General features: G+C 31.4%; 1 protein-coding gene across 1 annotated transcript; it reads right to left on the reverse strand.

Annotated features, from left to right (window-relative positions):
• Positions 1 to 759: 759 nt before the first annotated feature.
• LOC132946975 (thiamine transporter 2-like) lies at positions 760 to 18,877 on the reverse strand. The gene is made up of 9 exons (XM_061017120.1): positions 18,175 to 18,877; positions 9,258 to 9,428; positions 8,441 to 8,657; positions 7,374 to 7,537; positions 6,755 to 6,871; positions 5,858 to 5,960; positions 4,488 to 4,680; positions 3,060 to 3,192; positions 760 to 1,625 (listed from the first exon to the last, which is right to left on the reverse strand). Exons 1-9 carry the CDS (start codon positions 18,298 to 18,300, stop codon positions 1,512 to 1,514), a joined length of 1,338 nt encoding a protein of 445 aa, XP_060873103.1. The 5' UTR covers positions 18,301 to 18,877; the 3' UTR covers positions 760 to 1,511.
• Between the last annotated feature and the right edge of the window lie 970 nt (positions 18,878 to 19,847).

The raw sequence follows: 19,847 nt of genomic DNA on the forward strand, positions 1-19,847 counted from the left end.
TGCATTGTATTCTCAATTCTGTAGACAAGGGTGAATTTAGAAATAGATAGAGAGGTGAGCTCGCGGGACTAAACACAATGTATACTGTTATAGGTGATATTATAATATTAGGTACATTCAAATAATTAATATTATTATTTTCCTATGCAAATTAGCACAATACGTTTATATGATATGAGTAGTATATAACATGAAAGGTATGATTAAACTATTAAATAATAGTAGCGCCACCCATTAGTGACTAGTTGATTCATTTTTTTTTTTTTTTTTAATATTTTAGAAGCGTTAGATATTTAAGTTTTGTAAAAGGTCACGGCTCCACTGTCCACTTTCTTTTTAACCTGCAGTTAGGATTTCCTGGGAGTGTAAGGATAGAAAGATCATTTATGAGAGGGTTAGGATGAGTTTGGAGTCGTTCATGGAAGCGTGTGTAGAAGATATTATGTGGACTAGGTCAACGTTTTCGGAAAAAACCGAAACAATTAGGCTTTTGTAATTCAACCATCAATTTATTGAAAATACTTAAATAATTTATTATTTATTTTTATTTAATATTATGTAGGTTTTTTTTCAAATGTATCTATATAGTATTCTGTGTTTGGCAATTACTCATTAAAATCGAATTTTAAAAACATTTTTGAAAGTTATGAGTTTTTAAAAATATAATTGAAATAAACTATAAAGTACGTTCAGGTCACAAACATAATATTTGTATTATACACGTGTCTGTGGTTCAGGTATAAAAAAATGCGTTAGGAATCCATGAATAAATATAATTTTAGAAAAACAAATGTTGGGGCACCCTGACTAATATACTATTAATACTAACACTTATAAATATTACCTAGGTACATATTATATACGTCACTGTATGACGATGTAATATTAAGGTTATAAATTACAATATTTTGTTACGATATCTTATAGTATTGAGTTTTAATTAATATTTATTTGAATTTTAAAATGACATAAAGCTCGATCGAAAGCAATTTGCACTTGAATAAAGTTTTGCAATTGACTTTTTCCATATAATAAGTAATTTGCGCTGAACTATAAACTATTATAAATTATAATATCCGCGGTAACCGTCACAAGTCGTTAGTTAACAATACGTAGCAACAAAAGTATAAAACTGTCGATTTTCGTATTACAAGTCTAGTGAATGAGTATTTTTATTTTTTTTTTATTGATCTCTAAAAAAATATCAACATCGACAACAAAGGCCATTAGTGATTAAGTACAAAGATAAGTGTTATAATATTAGGTTACATATTTGGTTTCATATACGATCGAACAATTTTGTTTGTTTCATAAAACTATTCATATCATTTTTCATGCCTGGGTCCGAGTGCGGTGTGGAAGGTTATGAGATATCCTGAATGAATAATTTATTATGTATGGTTAAGCCCTATAATAGTCCTGTGTAGGGTCTTGTGTCTGAGTCTTATATTTAGTGGGTCGGTGACGGCGGATGGTATTATTTATGCAATAAATCGACTCCGTCAATACTGTCAAGGCAGCCGGCTGAAACGTCTCTTCGCCGACTTATCCTTCGTGGCGAAAATGATCGCGGCGCCCCCGTACACGACTCCGAGAATCACGAACGTACAGCTGTACACCAAAAACTGAAACACACGAATCGGTTCCGGATATTAGTTTATGATGCGCCATACAACGAAAATACCCGAACAAGTTAAGTACATTTCTTTAGTGCGGACGTCGTTAGTTGTTATCGGCTGTTCAAAGTTAAAAGTCGGTGTAAGTAGGTCCCCGCCTATAACATACGCGGCGCTCACTTAAAATAAATGGCTGGAAACGTCTTGAATAGTACGTCTCAAATAAATCGTTTTATTCAACACCGTTCTCGTCGTAACACACATATATTCGTCATAGTCTATTTATAATGTTTATGTTATTTTGAATCGAGTGTTATATTATTAGTGGTAGGTATAATATAACATACGTCATATTATTTTATATTTATAATATTTGAATATACACTTTAAGACTTAATCGCATAGTTATTTTATAAGGTTTTATTAAATTTCCGGAACTTGGAAGTAGTTTTTGGTGAAACATATGTAATAATAATATTCATAATAAAGTAATGGATCAATGCGTTCTTCAACCTTACAATTTGTTTGAAAGAAAGTTTGCACCGACTTTGATTTCAATATGATGGCGGAACACTGGTACCTGCAGCTTTACCATTGTATAACATTGTACTCGTTGTAGGTCTATGGCAGGTCAATGGGCCTTTACCATTTTCGGTCGCTTTTATGCGAGTAGGATTGAACATAAAACTATAAAAGTAATAAATGACAGTGCTGTCTGCGATGTAGACGTAGTATTAATATTGTACATGTACATTGCACATAATAAACATTGTTAATTGGTATGACTATATGATGATTCTAACGCATATGACATATTATGGTATTCGAGGGTAATATATTTTTATTATAAATATTTGTCACATCGACCAAACTGTAATCACTGGCTATCACGTTGAAAGCTAACGTTTTCTACAGAGGTCAACGAACCAGCATACCGAAATCAAAATATCGGTAAGTACTTAATGAGTAATAGCTTATAATCAACAATTCAAATTTTGAAACCCGAGTCTGAAGTCTTAACAAGTCGTATATTTTGATAGGCTGACAGACTGTTAGACTTATACATAATGTTCGGTAGCTGAAGCTCCGCCCGAATAGCAGTGGGTTGTTATGAAATAATATATTGAATAGATCTCAGTGAACTGTCAACTGATAACATTACAAGATAACTTTGAACTGTTATGGTATTATTACCATTGGCTTTATTTATTCACGGCTCGTAAATATTTCGAAAAACATAAAAACGAATCGCATTTCATATTCTTTTTACATCAACGACGTCACGTGTACCTGTTTACATCACTCCGCTTTCATAATACACGAGCATTATATTATATCTAAAGCGATTTCGTATACGTATACCTATCACATATATGTGTATGATGAGTGCGTATAATATTATATATGAATACAAAAACGTCAATATCAATATCATCATCTCACCCGGACTGGCAGCGACGTCCCAATGCGTATCAGGAGTGACGACAAGCAAGTGGAGAGAACGATACCCAAGAAAGCATTGAATCCCAGTACTGAGGTATAGAAATCGTGTTTTAGTTGTTTGGCGATCTGTGACCTGAAACGAAAAGCAGTTAACACCGTATACAATGAAATTAATAATTATAGTGATAAATGATTGTAGGTTCATAATATATACGATATATCTAATTGTTAACTCGAGAAAAGACTAGATAAACACACCAATTCAGCAGCAATTCAACTACTTGATAACACTCAAGACATTAGGCGTCTAAAACGCCGAAGACCATACGACTTAGTATAAATTATTAGACTAAGGCTGGGACCTCTCCACTGGGAGTGATAACCCAAACATGTTTTTTTTTTGTATATATTTACTAAATATTTATTCATTAATTTATTAATATTTAATATGTATGTACGCACCTCTTAAATGTATTGTTAAAGATCATTAATCGTAATAATAAAAAAGCCTTAGTGTGGTTTAAAAAAAAATTACCTAATTGTACTTTTTACATTCTGAGTGGAACGATGTATTGATTTTACAATGATGTGTGTTTTTTTTTTAAATTTTTTTTTGTGTCTGTGTACACGATAAGTAGTCGAAACAATGCTTAGATTTACAACTTCAGTATCTTGTTCGATGGGAAAGTGAATATTGTTGGTGCATTTGAGAGATCAAAATTCCCAATAGTTTTCAAAAGCGCCAGGAAAAACAACATAAAAATTAAGGAAAAACGGGAATTTTTACGCAAAATCGGTTTTCCACAAAATTGGTTTTTAGCTTACAATTATAGTTTAAGTTAAGATTATTTTATACATAAAGAAATGCTTACATAGTACTGAAATTATATTGAGTTGTAGTGTTGTACAATTACATTTTTTTTAAAGGTAATAATTTATTTTGTGTCAGCAAAGGGTACTATAGCTTCATAAAGGTTATCTGGGATTTGACACTCTTCTGTGGCTTCTGAGTTCTAATTTGACAATGGTATACTTGCATTATTGTATTAATTGATTGTACTCATCAATATATAATAGGTAAACAAAATCAAATTCTACCTATTTAAAGCTATAAGTACTTGAAATCCCAGCATAATTTATCAACAATACTCGAAAGTAGGTCAATTAAACAACTATCGTCTATTCATAAAAATTGTTATTGAATTTTGATTTTCGTGGCTTTAGATACTATATTATTATATGCTAGTGTGAAAAGTCTTTGCTGGTTTTTAATAGGTAGGTATAGGTATGTATCAATTATTCAATAACGAATATATGTAACACTTCAAGAAGGTGTGGCCTTTCGCAGGATACCCATAAATGGCCGTGATGTATTGTTATATATTATAAAATGTTTTATTATACATAACGATCATCTTATATACTCACATGGCGATGACGAAGATGGATTGCACTATTGTGTCGAGGCAGATGTACATCATGTACACGACAAGGATGTTTTTCGAACAGTAGCCTAGGGACAGGAGCAACGCGATCGCCAGAGAAATGAAAGCCAAGAACGAGTACCCGTGTTCATTCCAGTTCACGTTCACCTTGCCGATTTGATAAGTACTGATCGCCGCTATATATAGGTACGTAATAATATATAGATATCGTGTCATAAAAATATATTATTTTTTTTTAGGCACAATCTTTAATATGGCCAAACGTATAAGTTTCTACCATGTCCAACTTTGAGGGGTGGGGGGGGGGGGGTCTTTCCCTAGACAGTTTACTGTCCAGACAGAGAGAGAGAGAGATGACACTCTCGGTCGGAACCCGGGTCCAAACTTGCGACGGTGCACACTGCACATTGCAGAATGGTTAGGTCCCCCTCGACATATTTTAATATATAACACGAAAAAATATAGTAAAAAATAGTAGAATACTGTATGTGTGTATTGTAAAAAAAACAAATGAGTGAAAAACAGTATAAAATGACTGCATGTATAGGGTGGTGAATTTATTCGCCAAAGGTCTATAACAAGTTGGTTTATTACCATGTTATACCATGATGTTGTCTCCGGGAAAACCTAGAAAATCTAGCGATGAGCTGCCTATATTTGTCGCCGACCGGATACACACACACACACACAATTATAATTAATTTGAATACTTGTACATTTTCCATAATATATTAATTGTAAAACGTTGATATTTATTATTCTCGTTGTTCGACCGCGAATGTGCCTCAATTTCCGGGTTGCATAAACAATCACTAAATATTTAATGAATCCATTGTGAGCTAATGGTCCCCTAAACATTAGCAGTCCCTTTGGAATTTATGCATTAAATAAATAAACACAATAAATAATTGTGCATAGCACAGTGGCTCTAGTATGACAAACAATACCTGTGCTATTTGTGTATATGTTTAACAGTTGTCGGTTGGTATATAGCTCATCCACTCCTACGGACCACCGGGACACAACTCTATAATAGTCAAGTTGTATTACAAATCATAATATCATTATTTCAGCTTGAACAGTCAGGCTATTCATTCATTTGTTATTGTAACATTTCACAAGTGCCAATTCTATGTTTATATAATATATACATATAATACATAGTTTTTACTTTTTAGTCACAAATGCAGATAATCCGTACCGGAAGTATTTTTATAATATTCGAACTGTCCGTGTTTTAGGGTTGCGCACGTTATATTTTTTAACTATCATAACATGTATCTCGCTAATCGTGTTGTATAACATAACAAAATATGGAGCATTTCGATCAAACGAAATGTATATTACACTCACCGCACATGGTGGCCAGAGAATCGACCAAACCATTCAGCAACATGTGTTTATCGTCCGTTTCGTCTGCGATGTAAGTGTACAAAATATTTACGTACAAATTCGTCTGCGGAGGAAAAAAAAACAAATTAACGAAATTACAGCAAACGGTCATTATGGCGATTGATCGTGCATACATATTATTATATTAATATAATGTCATACCTACAGAATGTTCAAAAAGCATGTAAGCGCATGTTTGTTTCCAATCTTTTTGAACACTGTACATAGGGTTACGACTTTATGATTATGAAATATTTCAACTTAATTAGGTAGTTATTCTATAAATTAAAAATTTGTATTCTTTCTAGTTAAAAATACAAACCCATATAAGTTTACAGTCTTATATATATACATAATTATAACAACGGCTAAGGTTATTAACATATTACATTTATAATAATTATAAAATAACTACGAAAATATTGTATAAGTATGAAATTCGGGCAGTTTTTCAAACTGACAATTGTATACTATATTATATAAATGAATAATTATTGATGAAGTATTTACCTGCATTGATTTAAAAATAACACTTTTAGCTTTCTTATAGAACTTAATAGAACTTTTTAAATAAAAATGAATACATAAGTATATAGGTAAATATATGTAATGAATAGAATAAAATATCTAAAAATTAACTAATAAAGCAGATGAATATTTATGTATTCGTCATTTCTATCACGGTGTTCACTTAAGTAAGTATCTATAGGGTATAGTTGCTACAATACTTTTTAATTTAAAAATTCAATATATTTTTTTTTATTATTATCATTATTATTAAGTTTAAATATTTCAAAAAATTTATTTCATGAAATTGTATAACTCTATCCGTACATCATAATAATATTATGTATATACTTGTGTGAATGCGGCCATGGCTATGACATACCAAATGGACCACATCAAGACCGTACGGTCTGCGTATGAATGTTTGAAATCGCTGAAGTGGTTGAACAGAATCGCAGACGGCACGATCTGAAATTTGAAAGTATTCAAATAAAATAATATGTCTCGTATATAATGAGATTTGTGGGTCTAACCTAACCAAACCTACCAGTGTCGTATGTATGCGATCTACCAACGTTAATAGTGATCTAATTATTAGTAATATAATAGATTTTCATAGCAAGTATTGTGTTTAAAATTATTGATTTTAACATTATTATTATTAGTTTCTCGATGTCGTCTCTAGATAGCTGGATGGGTAATATTTCAAATTAAATAAAAGTTTTAATAAGCTAATTTTCTTAATTAATATAAGTAGGTACTCTAAAATATGTAGGTGTGTGAGTGATTCCTAAAATTTTGACTGTAGAAACGTGAGCGAGAAGGGGAAGGACAACACTTTCGAGAGATCTGGAAAAACTAATCTCGATACTCGCCTCGGGCGAAAATATATTATAATGCTTGTTTTTGGACAAAAACTTTACCACCCTGGCGAGACGACATCGTATGCAAATGTCACTCGAGTGCTCACGTTTGGCTTGTTGGCTTTTTCAGTTGATGAGTACTTGGGTATGCCTGGGTTTCGTATGGCCGAATTTAAGAAACCATCGTCGCCGTCGTCTCTCATATGAATTACCGTTTTGCTTTTTCCGACGGACGGCAAGAAGCACGCCCACGTGGTCGCAAATGTCATGACTGGAAAAATAATAAACCAGTTACGTCCGTATCAATTACTATACAGGTACGCGAACAGCAACGCAGACGACGAGTATCAGTGGCGTAACTAAGACCACTTTGTGTATGTGTGTTTGGTTGTGGGAGGAGGTGATATATGATATTTATATTTCATATTTGTCCCAAGGTGATAAAAATAGTGTATATTCATATCTACATATTTGTCACAAGGTGATAAAAATAGATTATATTCATAGCTACATATTTATTAATTTTATAATAATAATTAATGTGCATCAATGTATCGTGTTTATAGTTTATATAATAAACTTATCATATACTATATTGATATCTTTTCAGAGTATACTGGATAATCTCAAACAGAAGAATCGAGATACTAAAATCTTTATCACAAGACTGAACTTGTTAACTTTATATTAACATATAACTAATAGAAAACATGTCATCTAAAGTTTACAGGACATGTCCCAACTCATTTTTATACCAAAATGATAAATATTATAAACGTTATGAACTAAAAACAAGTTAACATAGTAAAAAAAATCTTCTAGAGGGTTGGTTATAATATAATATATCACCTACATCGCCCTCTGTAATTACGCTACTATAGTGAGTATATATTAAAATAATAATAGGGTAGGTGTGTGTTATAATTGGTGGAAATGTGTTTTAGAAAATGTATTACAGAAATGTTAAAAATATTAAAATACATAATGTAGAAATTATTTTTTTGATCCAATAATTTTGTTAATGGCTTTCCGTGCATAGCACGAATAAACATACATATTCTGAAAAAATATATTTGTAAGATTTTTTTGCCCCCTAACCCGAGTTTGCAATTAGACGTCTGTTGTGCGTCAAGTAATAAAATATAAAAAAAATAAACCACTTCGAAAACCGTACAGGCGAGGCTGTAGTAAGGCAGAACAGAGTAATTGCAATTGTTGAAGTAGACCACCAGTTGACCCAGGAGGCCGCCCACGCACGTGCCGCTCAGCATTCCCGATTTGGCGAATCCCGTGGCTATCTGATAGTGTTCTTTGTCCTCGATCTTGGAGTACAGGTAACCGTAATACGCCATCTCGATGCACGCGAACAATGACAAGCAGATTTCGGTCATCTGTTGGACACACGCACACACGACCGTTTAGGTAGGTACATTATCCCACTAGGCACAAATAAATTACCTAATATAATGTAAAATATTTTTTTACCAAATGTATTATTGTTAGTCTGAAATCTAAATACTTTGAAACGGGCCTGATTCAAAAAAATTGTCTATAATCTGGTAATAACGAAAAAATAATAATGTACATTATTATTTTAGTATGTACATTGTACACCATGCCATACTACTGTTCAGCGAGAATCACATAAACTTGTGTACAAATAGGAGAGATATCGTCCTAAAATTATATGTTCCATCACTAAACCATGGTTTTGAATGAAATAAAACTCCTTTATAATATTTATTTTTAAGGTCGTATCCCGTGTTTAGATTTTGGAGCTGGTGTCTAATATTATGCAGTAATATGTCTATTATTTAATAATAAAGTTTAAAAAAGGCCACCCCTGCGGTGGCTGGTTCTTTGTTTCTAACTCACTGTAATAATATACACCTCACTATAAACCCGTCAAAATATAGGTATACTCTGTGTGCTCTTTCGTAGTTTCATATACCTACGTATTATACGAATTATACGAATTATTCGAATTATACCACTATTCGAAACGTGGTTGGTGAATTGATCAGATTGACGTATGCCACCATACCCAGCATCCCGTTGATTATCATGACCGGCTTGTATCGCAAGTAGTCGGACGACAGGAACACCAGAAACGATCCGATCACTCCGAAGTATATCCTGATCGGCGTCAATACGTTTGAAACCTGCGTACAACAGTAACACAACCGATAATATAATACAAAGCTTTGGACTTGCTCGTGATTTGTTTGCGTGCAGTGAAAAAAAAAAAAACATAAACCCAACCTTAACCGTTTTGTTATAGTCGTCGATGCAGCTGTATATGATTATAGGTGTATTCTGTATAAGATTATGATATCGTATATTGTGCAATAACCAATAATAACCAACTACTCCGTTGCAATACATTATAATATATTACATACGAGTATGTAATACATTATAATATATTACATACGAGTATGTAATAAGTACTGGATGTTAGAACAGTCATCATCCGAAAAAAAATCAAATTTATTCGAAAAATGAAAATGCGGTGGGTTGAAGTAGAATATATTCTTAGAGTAATCAAGTTTTAATTAGTTTGCTTATAAACGTCTTCATCCGATTACGAATTTATGTAGCTCAACAATCGCTAATCAAGGGAATTCTATACTAGAATACCGTATAATATAATAAACATTTACGTCGGACAGACCCTATACTGTCATATATTATTATTATAACACTCGTAAGCAAAATGTATCAAAAATTGATTGTTTTAAGAATATTATTTATTTTTTTACTTCAACAACGGTATCTATTTTTTTATAAAATAAATATGATTTTATGGGAACTGGTGAAGTCTGATGAAACACCTGCATACTGTATAATTGGTATTTTGGTTCGGATTACGCGGATTTTTGATTTAGTGAAGATATCAAAATATATTATGTACGTCTGAACAATCCACCAATATAAATTTTTATTTTTATTTAGCTGATAAAGAGGACGTTGTACCCGCATATGAGTTGCCGCCGCTGAGTTACGCGTACCGGATTCTTACTACAACTCATTTATATGTACTTTATAAAAGAAAAAAATGTACTGTAGAGGAAAATATGAACTGTGCTCGTGCAGAGTTTTATTTTATTATATAGATATTGGATATTTTGAAACGAGTTCAACGGATTTTAAATTATTAAAATACTTATACATCATAATAGAATAAAAATGTGGGAAAAAAATGTATCACTCGAACGCAGTTCGTGTATTCTTTTTTACACGTTTGATTACAATAATATTATTATTATGTAACTATAAATCAACATTAAACGAGCTGTAGTAAGAATCCGAAACGTAGATTTGATGTAATATAATACGTGTGAACAAGACAGAGACAACACACGCTGGTTATGGTATGGGATGTCATAATATAAACTATATTATAAGCTCGTACAATATATTCGTCCCTATTTGTTTTTTTAAAAATAACTTCGTATTGAAACAGAAAACCGATTTTGGAATTTAGACGTGAATACTCCAGCGATTGTTATCATCATATTTATTATTTATTTTTCGTTTTCATACAATCGGATACAAGCGCGTAGCCGACGAGGGGGAAAAAACGTTCGACGTACACCGAATTTCGAGAGTTGAAAAATGAATAAATACATTTATAATATTTGAATGTCCGTCATTGCTGTTGTATATTTTTATGCCGTTATTTTGGTCCCGCTCTTACGTAATATTTTGTGGCATTTGTAAGTGTAACACGCCGACGCAACAATAATGGTTTTCGAAATTGCATTAACGATTCCCCGCTTGTTTCGTCACGAAAGCTTAATACTTCCACACGATTCATTTTGTTATTTTCACGCTTCTGTTTCTCTTTGGTTTTTTCCTTCCGCCTTCAACACAAAACACAATATAGATTTTTTTTTTTTAAATTAAGAAAGAATGGTTTTGGTTTTCTTTTTTCACTTTTTATTTTTCCTTCCTTCCGTTCGATGATTTCGGCTTTGTTTATTTACATTATATAGAATTGATTTTACGACAGTCGTATTATTATATACGTGACTTTTGCTCGCTTTTTCCAAAACCGAAAATGCTTAATAATTCAGGAGCGACACGTGTGCGTCGGGAACAAAAAAAAAAAGGTCTTTGAGTTTGTTTGAGTTATCGATTCGACGAACTTCTACAGAATAATAATACAATGTATTAATGAAAAAGATTTTAAACAGCTACATCGACAAGTCAAGTATTAGTCAGCTGGGTGCATGAAAATGTCACCAATTTACAGGTAGTCGATTTTGAGGTTGGATTCATGGGGATTTATAACGTGTAATTACAACAGTTCTAACAGTACATTTTTTCACTTGAAAAAATAAATATAAACTACCTACATTGGTATTAAACTATTAATATAAATATTAAGGATACTATAAAAACACTGCATTACAATTTAGTTCTAAAAAAAAACCGAAGTTTTTACATTGTCCTAGTTGAGTCTCGAGTTTCATAATCATTTGTGAACAGAGTCCCGATTTTTAAATTTATGTCGACTTTCGAGTCGCGGCTCTTTAGATATTATACGTATTGCACAATCACGAGTGGCCACGTAGGGAATAGGGGTAGGGAAAAAAGGTAAATTGGCCATTTGAGTGTTCTCCGCTGTGTAGCGCTGCAAATACGCGAGAGCCCGGCGTTCTTGTTGCAAATTATATTGTTATCACTGACCAGTGACCACTATAATCAGTCATATTATTTTGCCTAGTTTCACGCGTTCGTGTTTTAATATTATTTTTCGTTTTTTTTTTTTTTTCGGAAAGCAATGAATACTTTTTATTATAGATAGATAAATAGATAATTATTAGGATTATATTGTATTGTTTTATACGATCTGCCCAGTGATATTTGATAAGAATCTTTTAAGCTTTCAAATAACGTTTGTTTGGATATACTCAGCCGTCTGGATAAAATCCCAGAACATTGATTTTTTAATGGCGTCATTTCGAGCTAAGTGGACACCCAATAAAGTGGTATATTGCCCAGATGGCAACTTTGCGGCCGACAAAGGTTTTACTATTCACTGCATGTAATAAAATGTTATTCAGACCATTTTTAACAAATTAAATGGTTATTATAATATTGCAATTTGTTACATGTAATTCGAGTCAAACTATAGGCCTAATAATAATTTTCAGGTTTACCCAACCGGTGTGGGTAAAGTATTAAAGTGACCATATTGTAGTTTTTATACCGACAATTTACATAATATGTAATATTTCAATATTTTAATATTATTAAAATCAAACTGATTTCAAAAAAATAAAGTAGTATAATATGTTAAATTTAAGAAGTTTTAGTTGATATTGGTTATTGGTATATTCTTCTATAACTTTTATTGATGAAAAAAGTGTAAAAATATTCACCGAACCTTAGGTAATCTTACCCATCCTTCCCCTCAGTGGCGTATATGGGGGTGGACCTAGTGAGCTGCAGCTCCCCCCCCCCCGAAATTACAGTCTTTTTAAATAGAACAACAATATATTTTATAAGGTACTATTATAAGTTATAATATTTCATAGCCTGTTGAAAAATAACAAATACGAATATATTTATAGAAACTGTTAAATATATAGTAGACAGTAGCCTCTAAGTAAACTTGCTAGTTTCTATCTACTATAGATCACCCCAAAAAGTATTTCTACATACATCACCGCTTCCCCTATATATTTTCGAACATTAATATCTATTGGCATAGTTGCTCAATTCTATTAAAGTCAGTTTTTTTTGGGACTTAATTAATATGTTTTTTAGTTTTGGGACTCAGTTCTGATGCAGCCGTGTGTATAAGATTTATTATAATTTATAATAGGTATATTTTTTATTTGGGGATCGATGACTTATATATTTTTTTATTAGTTAGTAATAATAATGTATATGTATGTATGTTGTATGTATGCAGCCATGCAGGTATATGTAGGTATGTAAAATATGGAGTCGAAATACAAAGACACATTTTGAGTAGGTACTATAGGTACCTACCTCTCAGCGACTAGCGAGGTACGTGAAGTGGATAAAATATAATTAAAGTTTTGAGATATAAACAGTAGGAAATATAAGGGTTATATTACTTATATTGTATATATTATATCTAAAGAAAAAACACTATAAAACAAAACATCAGCTAACTTCAATAATGTCGTTATTGTTGAGTAGACTGAAAGTGTAATAATATATCACGGCAGAACAACAGATTGAACAAAGTACAGAAAAAACTCCACCTGAAGTAGATTGACGTACTGCAAGAAATGTGTGTAGAGAAAAGAGTCATTATAATAATGTGGATATGAGATATCGTCTTGAGAGAAATATATATAATATTTATATGGTTTGTCAAAACTTGAACTTAAACAAACAACTTTCGAGTGACTTTATTATAATATTGACAACATAATATGATACTACTCGAATATAACTCGTTAGAGATTTTGAGTGTGGCTTCAGTGCATATTGTATACTATAATATAATATTATATTATACTATGTATAATTATTGTTATATAATTTCATATTTTATGTATACAGCAATATATATTCACAGTTATATATATTTTTATGTGAGTTAAAAAATGTATCGCTTTGGGCTCCGTCAACAACGATGATTGAATATACAGAAGGTACAGCACTCGATGGTTATAGAAAGAAAAATAGAAATATAATAACTATGGAATAATAAACGCATGACGTGTGTTTTTGATGAAAACCAAATGGGTGGGAAGTACTTACGCATAATAGACAAAGTGGATAAATGTCGGTAAAATCGAACGGGTTCGTGGATTGTGTGTGGAAATATCATCTAATATTTAATTTATGATAATCGGTCCGAATTTAACTTATTTACAAGACGGATATTATTGTAAAAACATAATGTATAAGGTAGTAGGTATATACATTGTAATTTGTAGATTTTTCAATAATTGTTCGTTAGAACATTAAACATTATAAATATTGGATGATATTTACACACACAATCTACGTATTTATTAGTCATAAATAGTGAACTCTCGATGCACGGAGATAAGCGAACTCGGCGGATAACCCGCAAAAATCAAATTGATTCTTCATGAGTGCTAGTATTCATGCATGGTTTTCTTTCTTTCATTGATGAGCAGTTGTCTGATGCGGATTCAAATTTCACTGTATTTAAAAATGTCGATGACAGTGCTTTCTCCTATTCCATACAGATACAGCGAGCTGATTTGTTTTTTCAAAATACCCTTTTCAATGTTTTCAACCAATTCGAGATTTTCTTTTTTCGCACATTTCGTAATAGCCTTGTAATAAAAAAAGGTGGATAAGTGGATGTTGCTCTGCTGTACAGTAGGTTACAAGTGGGTCACTGCAATGGATGGTGTTAAATTTGAATTCAATGATATAATATCATTGTATAAGAAAAACGATTCTGAGCGAAAACGGTCAGTCACCCTATGATATTACCAAGTATATTTGATGATATTATTGTGAATAAAGTAATTTATATATAACCTATTAACGTGGAGCCTTGTTTTAAATTTTCAATCCCTAGCCATAAAAGTTAAACATTTTATAAATTTTTAACCACAAAATAATTAATAAATTATAAATTTGATAAATGTTGTCAAAATTTGAACTTTAAATGCTTATAAAAAAAAATTGTGCATATGTATTTTTAATATTTTTCAACTGCTTTTAAAACGATATATCAGGAGTCTAATATTAAATTTTCACGCTTTTTTACCCAACAAATAAAAATTTATTGATATTTATAGAAAAAAAAACTAAAAAAATTGAAAACTGACAATGTCCGTAAACAGCTCAAAAAGAGTCAAAATATTTTCAACATTTTATGGTGTATAGAAAATGCTAATATAAACATTCAGTGAAATTTTCAAGTATCTACAGTCATTCGTTTTTTAATTACAATAAAATAAGAAAATTGTTACATGAGAAATCGAGTAAATATCAAATGTTGTAAAAATATAAATTTCAGACGCTCATAAAAATTTAATTTAAGTTTCTTCTAGACATTTTTTTTTTGATAAAGGTAGACAAACTTATGAGTAATATTATATTACATTTTCAAATCTTAGATTTAAAAAGAAAAATTTTTATGAATTCTCATCAAAATAATTTGCTATTTTTCGTGATTTTTCTGTATTTTGTCAAAATTTGAACTTTAAATGCTTATAATTAAAAACTGGGACTAAGGATTTTTAATTTTTTTCATCTGCCTTTGAAACAATAAATTAGGAGCCTTCTATTAAATTTTCAAGCTTTTTTACTCAACAGATAAAATTTTATTGATATTTATAGAAAAAAAAACTAAAAAAATTGAAAACTGACAATGGCCGTAAACAGCTCAAAAAGAGTCAAAATATTTTCAAATTTTTATGGTGTATAGAAAATGCTAATATAAACATTCAGTCAAAATTTCATGTCCCTACGGTCATTTGTTTTAGAGTTACATCAAAAACCAAAATCGATTTTCTCGAAAACAGATTTTGCGTAAAAATTCCCGTTTTTCCTTAATTTTTCTTTTGTTTTTCACGTCGCTTGTGAAAACTACTGGGAAATTTTTACTTTTGACCCCCCAAAGTACCAACTAGATTCACTTTCCTATCAGAAAAGTTACTATTGAAGAAAATCCAAGCACTTTTACTGTCCTAAAAGGTGATGACAGACACAAAAATAAAAAAAAAAAATAAAAAGAAAAACACACATCATTGTAGAATCAATACATTCATCGCTTCGCTCAGAATCTAAAAAATGTTAAAACTGAAATCACGAAACTACAATGTTAAGTTCTGGTTAATACGTGCAGTGTCTCGCACAGTAGACGGCATTTGTAGATAGGTAGTGCAAAGTATGACGACACGTGGCGAAGGAGACGACTTGTGTCTATCGGTCAATATTATATTCTGAGTAAAACAAATCGCAATAAATTACGAGCACGTGGTGTGTCAGTGGTATGACAGGTCAAAGTAAATGCAAATATGCAATTAACGTACAAACGGGTTATCGGTTATTGAATGTAAATCCAATTAGACCGATGCATGCAACCGTATAATGATGTATATAATAATAAATGTATTAGGTAAAAAAACATTTATTTTTGTTGTATAGTATACATAATTTCATGTACATGATGTCGCGGAAGACCGCGAATAATCGAAAGTAGGTACACTGTAGTTATATTAACCACTCATGATCAGTTTGTGGCGAAGGGTTATATTTCATTCGCCATTGAGAGTTTTCAACTTTTTAGGGCGAGTATAATTTTTCTTTCAGAGTATTTAAAAAAAATAAAAAAAACGTAGTACCTAATAAGCGTAACTTATATCTATAGGTTTCAATAGAACAGTTTAATAGAACAGTTTGTAATATAATAAAGAACTTTCTTTAATATAATATTATACGACTGTTATTAACTGTCGTGTATATAATAGATATGTTGAAAAACGATAAAAAAAAGTTAGGTGTAACGTGGCATAAAATACGGTTGGTAACTTTTAACATCTTAGCTCAGTATCGACTGAATTATGGTGGGGTGATAAGGGTCGAGTCCAGCGCAGTGGTTGCAGGGTTGGACCTGCCTCTTAATATAATTTCGAGTTGATCACGCTATTTATTTATATATCCACGTACCTACCCGTGAAAAATTCATATATTATGTAGGCATGTATAGTCTAGTCTTTAGCCACTCGGTGGAATAGTTTACTCATTGAATAGGGCATAGACGTACCGAAACTGAGTCAGAGTGGTGAGTGCTCATAAACTGTATAATAAATCATTGTCGCACCGGTGCGCAACAGTGAACATCGCGGCGCAAATAGACTTAGACTATATTTCAATTAAGTATTATTTTTTAATTGTAAATTTCATTACACTTCATTTTCCATACACTGTTATCATCGGTGGTTGCATCGAGCGCATTGCTTTTATAAAACAATGCGGACAACCGCAAACAACAATCTGCATGCACGTATAGAATGTTATATTAATGTATATTGTATTGATAATATTGACATGCACGTATTATGCGAGATACATTCAAATATCAATATGTATAAATTATATAGTCATGTATTTAGCTACTTAGTGGAAGTTTACTCATCGAAGGGTTTACTTATAGTACCGTTGGATATTCTAATGATAGAATCAACGTGTGTGTGAGTGCACATACATTTTATAATATCAATTATCGTATTGGGCAGCAACAATGAACATCGCGAAGCGAAAACCACCGCAAATAATTGTAAACCATCTCAATAACGTATTTTGTAAGCATGTAAATTGATTCTATTTTCCCTACAACTATATTATTACTGCTGCATCAAGCGTTTTACTGTTATTAAACTCGGACATAGTCGCATATAGATAACGAAAATAATATAACTATAAACTATTACGCGTTAAATAAGCTTGAACAGGTTTGTAAATAGGTGGATATGTCTATATTGTTATAAATGTTAAGAGTTGAAACCTCATTGTATATTTACTTAACCCGATTTATCAAACTATATCGGATGTATAATTTAGTTTTAGACTATTAGTGCATTATATAGTAGGTATTACATAATATTTTTAATATTTGTATATTGCATGACAAAAAAATTAAAGTCTACATGTATACCCACATAATTTTTTTTATTTCCAATTGGCATGGTAAACATTTCAAATTTCCGGCAGTAGGTAAATCGATTTAACTAAAATGTATACGATTATAGTAGGTGTATTCGTTTTTTTTAACGTAGCAGATACCCTATACTTATGGGCATTAATACTTAACATGTGGGTGGATGTGTGTGTGTGTGTGTGTGTGTGTGTGTGTGTGTGTGTGTGTGTGTGTGTGTGTGTGTGTGTGTGTGTGTGTGTGTGTGTGTGTTAATTGCTGTGTTTATATACCTCGTTTAGCGTAACGTTGACAAACGGTCCGGTCAAGTACGCCGTCAGAAACGAGTCCATCGGTCGTATTTCCACCGTGAACGTGAAAACGGTGACCATGACCGTTATGAATTTCCAATGATCCATAGTGGTGACGGCGGCGGCTGTGCTTTTATCCGTTTCGGAAGACCACCGCTAAAACCACGTTCAGACCGTTGTCATTTATTCCGTTTACCTCACGTAGGTATATACTATTAGCGCAGGTATTGATACTATTAACGTAGGTATTAACAATCGTAATATCAATATATTCCACGATCGAACGCGCAACAAAAAAAAAAATTGGGTATAGTATACACGGCACAAACAAATACCGAAGAGAACGATGATTGTTTTAAGTACTTAACAAAAAAATTTAAAACGAATAACACAACGGTTCAATGGTCGGCCGCGTCGCATTATTGTGCCAATTACCGGTTAGAATATTCAAAAATAATATAATATTTTATGTTTTTGGAATAGATTTTTCAACTATAATTGTCGTAAGTGAATCTCGGTATCTACTTCTCTTGCCTAACCACCAAGGACGTCGAATCCTTGATCGTAGAAACATATATTATACTATATAAGTTCGGCATAACTATTGATCGTTAACTGGTCGGTGCACGGCGATAAAGGAGTTGATATTAATGCTTAGGTATATTGTATAATTCACACGAATGATATTTTTGTCGACCTATTGACCATTATAGACTGTGTAGTTGCTTGTTTTTATTAAAACTTTTTTTTCATCCTACAAGTTGTGCGTTAATTTGTGTGTAATAAATAATGATAACATATTATCATTATTATTATGATTAATGTAGCTTATATAATCATTGTAGGTACGTACAAGTCACATGTTTTTCATGCTAGCAATATTTATATTTTAGATAATGCAAACAAAAAATATTTATTACAATTTAATAGATAATTATAATTATATCATATAATATTAATTATTGTTTATAATAATATATCATATTATATCTACCTATCTGGTTTTTACTTGTTCTCTCTTTTTCAACATAGTTATTCACTTTTCATCAGCATTTATTATTTTATCATCTTCTACGTAAAATTCTAAACTTAATGATTTATTTTTCCTAAGATAAAATGTATGTCTTCTTAGTTCTTAATTTTTTTCCATTTCAATCTTTCATCAAGCAGCATCTTCGTAATTCAATTCTAGTTTTATACATTTTTAACTATACGTTTTCACTTCTTGAAATGTTTGTAAATTTTTTTGTGAAAATAATTTTTTTAATTTTTTGGTTCATATAATTTCCTATTTTATGATTTTATTTTTATCAACATGCATATTTCTTATGGGTAACTTGTTTTTAAAATTATTTTTTGTAATACTTATTCCTGATACTATTTTTTATTATTACAACGCAAGTCCAATAAAAAAAATAGACACTGTTCTTCAAGACGAGCGAAAGGCCGTATGATTTGCTCAATATTATATAATAATATATAGGTATATATTATATATATATGCGATTACTAATTACAATAATAGTTACGCAAGGCAGACTTTATTTGTGTTGGTCTAGCGATCACAATATAATATATATCCTACCAGTGACTCGTCGGTAAACGGGTTGAACTTAAGTTAGACGAAGACTATGACGAGAAAATCATTCTCGTAT

This window comes from Metopolophium dirhodum, chromosome 6 (assembly GCF_019925205.1).
Source record: "Metopolophium dirhodum isolate CAU chromosome 6, ASM1992520v1, whole genome shotgun sequence".
Classification (NCBI taxonomy): domain Eukaryota; kingdom Metazoa; phylum Arthropoda; class Insecta; order Hemiptera; family Aphididae; genus Metopolophium; species Metopolophium dirhodum.

What these genes read in the sequence shown, in the direction of transcription:
- LOC132946975 (XM_061017120.1), bottom strand. Translation starts at nt 18,300, where the DNA reads ATGGATCATTGGAAATTCATAACGGTCATGGTCACCGTTTTCACGTTC. An exon ending in TCAACGTTACGCTAAACGAG is followed by an intron (nt 9,429 to 18,174) that starts GTATATAAACAC and finishes TGTTGTACGCAG; the next exon opens with GTTTCAAACGTATTGACGCC. An exon ending in CAACCACGTTTCGAATAGTG is followed by an intron (nt 8,658 to 9,257) that starts GTATAATTCGAA and finishes TGTGTCCAACAG; the next exon opens with ATGACCGAAATCTGCTTGTC.